Here is a 6,010-nt window from a genome sequence, read left to right on the forward strand (position 1 = left end):
GCTCTGCTGAATTGTAGTCAACCCTATATAAAGACCACCCATGTATACTGTAAGGCCAGCCTGTCTAAAGATTACGCTGTTGAATTCGCTGGCGGTGTGTTTCCTATCTCATCTGCATGTAGAACAATGACCAGTTTGACTGTGTTCTACTTTCCTTCTGTGTTAATGTAAGTGCTGATGCTATCTCTTGCTGCCTTGTTGCAGTATGAAATGTTTTTATTGTCTTAAACTAGTACACACCTGAAACTTTGTAAATTGCTTGGCAGATTATTCATTTTAATTGAATGTAATTTAAAATTCAGTTTAAACAGACCACATCGCTTCTCCAGCAACATCGACTAATTTACAAAGAAGCAGTAGCAACATTTAAACAAACAGCTAACGCAAGAAAAGACATTTTCAACAAGGCTGTGTTTCAAATGTTTTAAGTGTGTATCTGATGTGTGTATGGAAACAGTGCCACAAGCCGAGTGGGTGGTTCACTTCTAGGTAATATTTCAGTTTTACTGTATTTATACAAGACTCAGATTTCATAAAGTTTTACCTTTTATAAATCGGTTATTTACAGTAGGAATAACTGACTTTTAGCTGTGGTATTTATTTATTTATTTATTTATTTAAACAAATATAGTCGCAGTTTACACACAAAAAATACCGATAGGCCTACATTGTTTTAGATTTCTTGGTTTTCCGAAAGTGATTCATGTCACGTGTTTGTCTCAGACTCAACATGGATATGTAATACGTTTTTGTGCCAGGTGAGGGCAGTAGCACTTTTTTTTTTTTTTTTAAAGAAAAGCTGAAGGTGGGGTATATAAATGTTCTGTACTGCAGCAGCCCGTTTTCCTAATGGACACGTAATGGTTTTTGAAGCAGATTAGAAAATATAATTTGGATACATTCCTTTATTATTTTTCTTTTGCATTCTGAATAATGAATTCGCGATTGTCAAAATACAGTTTATTGCATTTGTTTTAATGCACCAACTTCAAGACGCTGAAAATAGTATTGCTATCAAAACTTGTTAGGTATTTTATGCGTGTTGGCAGGCAGTTTGTGATGAATGTACGCCAAAAAAATAATGCAAATACTTACAGTATATATATATATATATATATATATATATATATATATATATATATATATATATATATTAAAGAACATTAAATTAACGGGAAAAACGAACATTCTGAGTGACTGACATCAAAACATTGTATACATTGTTGATTTACATAATTATTGGATTTGGTTTAGACCCTTGAAGATTATTTGAAAACAAATTAATTTATAATGTTTAAACATATGTAGTATTTCTTTTCAAGTTATTAATTTTGTTTAAATGGGTGGAATATTATGAAAAACAGTTATCGTAACCATTCTCAACGACCCTCTCTTGCCCGTAACCATTCTCAACGACCCTCTCTTGCCCGCTGAGTTGTAACATTCAGTCGGTTTTGGATTATACAGTTTCCTTGTATTTTCAATGTGTTCACTGGCAAAGTTTGTTGAAAGGTATACCTCCTCTAGTTGAAACAGCGTTCATTGATTGGTGTGTTTGGATGCCGCTCAGCATAAAGAAAGCAGGCGGGTTTGTATTGGTTTGTGGTGAATTTACTTTGACATGACACAGAGAGAGGAAAACAGCACCGTACGAAAGCTTACTTTATCACCACAGTAAGTGCATTTTAAACCAAATGAGGTAACCATTTATATTTTTTACAGCACTTAATACGTTAAACACCAACCGCAAGAATGTATTGTGTGCTTAAATTTTGTAACTCTAAATAAATTGTAGCTGAAGTATAAAGCCAATGTTTTGGGCAAGCGTTACTTTCTTGAACCAGGCAAATTTCTATTCCTCAAGTAACTTACTATTAAAAGCACATTTTGAACGCAACACGGATGTACATCTGATAACATAAAATGCAGTATATGAACCTTTTAGATTACATTTTGTATACTGTGCACTTTTAGATCTGTAGATGTATTCTATTTAGCTAGCTAGTATTAGGCTGTTTTCTTCCAATGTTGATGTTAGAAGCGTGTTACATTACTAGTCAGTACTCTATCCTTTTCACAGACAACAACCTTCGTCATCCTGGATTAATTTACAGTTCAATTAAATTAGTTAAGGACAAGATCGCTGATCATCTGTACCAGGTAACTGGTGCGCTGAAGTTCATTACATGTTTTTAATTTTGAAAGCGATGTGTAGAGAAGTCTGACGAAAAGAAGTAGAAAGATAAACAGTTAACACTTACTCTGTAGGTGTAGGTTATGCTTAAAATCTGACTACAAAATCTGTGGGCAACGCTTTAATAAGACCAAAAGAAGAATATGGTTGATGTGTTTTCTGGTCGGACGCTTCTGAATAAGGATGGGGATTCAGTGGACCCTGAAGAGGCTCTAAGAAATAAAGTCGTCGGCCTGTATTTCTCTGCTGGTTGGTGCCCTCCTTGCAGAGATTTCACGCCGATTCTCTGTGACTTCCACACGGAGCTCGTTGAGGAAAACGACCCACCTGCCCAGTTCGAAATAGTTTTTATCTCTTCAGACAAGACGGCAGAGGACATGGTGGAGTACATGCATGATCTGCACGGAGACTGGTTGGCGCTGCCATGGAGTGATCCGTATAGGCAGTAAGTGTACACTTTCATACCTGACATTTAGAAAACGCTTAATACAAGTTTGGAAGTACAGTGCAGTAGAAATCAGTTTCAACGGCCAGCTTTAGCGTAAATTAGATTTTTTTTTCCATAAGTTTTTTAAAGACACACATCTGAAACACAGGGCGGGTTGGATCTATGTTCATTTGCACACTGGCACTTCACATTAACTGTATTTACAGTTTTTGTAAGGTCACGGCTGTCCATTACAGTCTAGCTTTTAAAATAAATGCCATGTGTGCCTACCTAGGTGTCATTGAAAATGTAAGGATGATATTGTGTATAGTAGCAGTATTATATTCATAATAGTTGACTTAAATTAGTATATGAGTCAGTCATTTAAAAAAAACAGAACCCATGCAATTAGATGCATGCCTATAATGTATTAAATGTTGTCAATCTCACTGTCAATGCTAAATCTCAAGCATGTAATCCCTGAGATGGATTTACCAGTGAGCAGGAGGATGATAGGAAATGTAGTTCTGAGAGGTCCATGTGAAGCAATCTTGAGGCAGGGAATGCAATTTAAAAGTTTTTAAAAAAATGGGCAAAATGTAAAAAAATAAATAAAATTAAAACAATACACACACCTTACGTAAACAGTTGTAGCAACACATGGGAACACGTAACACAATAACATAAAAAGGTCTGTATGTGCTCTTTAAGATTCAAACACTAATGGAATTAAGTCTAAAAATAGGTTCAACCCAGATGCCTGCATAGAAAGCAGTGGGTGACACGTCCGAGTTTAGTTTTAACATTTATGGAATCACTAAACATTGAACCCTTTTGAGCAATAAAGTGTATATTTAAACATACATAAATAAATAAATAAATAAATAGATACCACATTCTTGTATTTAAAAAAAGGAATTTAACTTAACTGTTTGGATTAAACGTTTTCTTCTCTTACAGTGAATTAAAAAAGAAGTACAACATCACAGCCATACCAAAGCTGGTAATTGTGAAAGAAAATGGAGAAGTCATTACTGATAAAGGCCGAAAACAAATCCGGGATCAAGGATTAGCCTGCTTCAAAAACTGGCTGGAAGTGGCAGATATTTTCCAGAATTTTTCAGGTTGAACATAAGTTATGGTATGAGTTAGCTCTGCAGCATACTGAGAATGTACATTTGCGCATTGTTTTAACACATCTTTTTTTTAATAGACACCTATGCAAATATATGACAAAACATTTAGACATGTTTAGATTATTATGTAATGTATTTTTAGATACATGTGCAAAAAGATAGTCCAAAGAGTTTTGCAGAGGAATGTATTTATGTATTAAATTATATATGACAAACATAGACAAAACCTATATTTGGACTTTGGCAAGGACTGTGAAAAAAGTTAGTTTCTATTAAATGAGCCTATTTCAAATGTCTCATTTATATTGATTTCCTTAGCTAATTAAACATCCAGCAGTCTTAATGGAATTCAGTGGATGGAAGATAGATATTATCTTCTCATCAAAAAATGTAACATTTAATGTCAGTCATCTAAGCTAAAATGCTCTTGCCAGTCCAATGCCAGATGTTACTGACATGTTTTTAAGGTCGCCCATTGCAAGGAATGAGTAATTAATGTATAGGCTAGTTGTAAGAAAGCTATTGGCATCCGGCTATCTGCTGGAATTAAATGTATTTACATAATGCAGTAGCATGGCATATATTTCTTTACAGGTACATAGTAATGAAATACTTCCCTTTTTTGTATTTAGTTATATGTAAGATGAAACAAATATATGATCACCGGTACATTTCTTGGTACTGCCTTCCTAATAATATTTGTAGGCACCAAATGTGAAAAACAAATCTTTGGAAATGTTTTTTTTTTGCTGCTTTCAATAAATATAACTATTTATTTAAACATGCAGTTGTTGTTTATAGTCTTAAAGCAGTCACACTGCACAATGGTACGACACAGTCACACTTATTTTTAAATATGAATAGGCTATAATATACAAAAGTTGGTATAAAAAATATATTTGAACCAGTCTGGGTGGTAGAACATGGTGTTGGTTTGATTTAGAGATTAAACTTAATTGACGGAAAACCTAACCTAACCCCACTTACAGGTTTGTGTTGATGGTGCACTGAAGTGCATACAGTGAACCGCAGTCTGGGTTTGCTTTTGTTTTGGAACAATTCAGTCCGATTAATTAGCTTGTGTTCAGTTAATTTGCCTCAAGGGATCACGTAGAGTTTGTTTGTCTTGATGTAAACAAAGAGAGATTGCTGACAATTGTTTTGAAAACTGCTTGAACAGCTAATAGCCTATTTTCTGTAAGCAGAACCTTGAATTATACTTGCTCTGATTTCAAGATACTTTGTAAGAGCACTACCATAAAACCCCCCAGTTTGTCTCCAGTAGACCAATACATACATATATGGTAATGGTATAACACTAGCAAGAAACCACTTGTTGCAGATATGAACGGTTTCAATATATAGTTAAACAGTATTTCTCCTTCCAATCACCTCAATGTATTCCAGTGTTTGCAACTGAATCTATGTACTGTAGCTAAAACCACTACTATTCTGCTCCCACATGACAGGTATGGCTAGATATATCAATCGGATTTAGGTAGTATAGAGTCTGCCTCAAATAAAAATGCTCTATTGGCACTTTAGTCTCGTCTTCTGACTGATTCTTGCAACTTACAACAGCCACTTGACCGTTACTTGCCATTTGCATTTTATCTTTTATCTACATTTGTGAGACTATCTTTGTTCTTATCCTGTTGTCTAAAATGACTTTGGTTCCCTGGAAAACAACATCTAAAAGTGCTTAAACTAACCCCATGTAGAATATTACACCAGGCACATCCATGTAGTATTCTGTTTACTACTGCATTGTGTGGAAAATAAATCATGTTTAACCTAAATTAAACAGCTGAGTTTGGGTAATGCTTGCAGAGCTTGGTATTAGAATAACCCAAGTTGATCCAATTGACAATGGATTTTATTACCATGGCTGTTAGAAATAATGTAAATGTCTTGCCCTCAACGTTGCACTCCTCAAAAATAAAATAGAAAAACGATAAGACGGCTCTAAAAATATCCCAGCATTTGTGGGTCTCTGTTGTATATTTTTTGGACAGCAGTATGTAAATATAGTGCTGCTATATAGAGCAATTGAGCATTGCCTTTTCAACAAACACCTTGAATGCTCTTGAGAAAATAATCAGATTTAACAAACTAATCATCTTAATAGATTTAATCTTATTGTTAAACTAATCCTTCAAATAGAAAATGGATCTTGGTGACAAAATATATATTTTTTTGAAACTCATGTTTATATCACATGGTTAACTTTGAGCACCCGTAAAGCTATGTGTT

General features: G+C 34.4%; 1 protein-coding gene across 2 annotated transcripts; it reads left to right on the forward strand.

Annotated features, from left to right (window-relative positions):
- The first annotated feature begins 1,608 nt into the window (after positions 1–1,608).
- On the forward strand, positions 1,609–4,501 carry LOC117408937 (nucleoredoxin-like protein 2). 2 transcript variants are annotated; one of them, XM_034014410.3, is made up of 3 exons: positions 1,609–1,674; positions 2,081–2,639; positions 3,582–4,501. In XM_034014410.3, the coding sequence occupies exons 2-3, from the start codon at positions 2,338–2,340 to the stop codon at positions 3,748–3,750; spliced, it is 471 nt and encodes a 156-aa protein (XP_033870301.2). In that variant the 5' UTR covers positions 1,609–1,674; positions 2,081–2,337; the 3' UTR covers positions 3,751–4,501. The 2 variants fall into 2 exon arrangements, with proteins under 2 accessions (XP_033870301.2, XP_033870300.2); XM_034014409.3 differs by having other exon boundaries at positions 1,610–1,699.
- The last annotated feature ends 1,509 nt before the right edge of the window (positions 4,502–6,010 follow it).

Source organism: Acipenser ruthenus, chromosome 1 (genome assembly GCF_902713425.1).
Source record: "Acipenser ruthenus chromosome 1, fAciRut3.2 maternal haplotype, whole genome shotgun sequence".
In the NCBI taxonomy this organism is placed as follows: Eukaryota; Metazoa; Chordata; class Actinopteri; order Acipenseriformes; family Acipenseridae; genus Acipenser; species Acipenser ruthenus.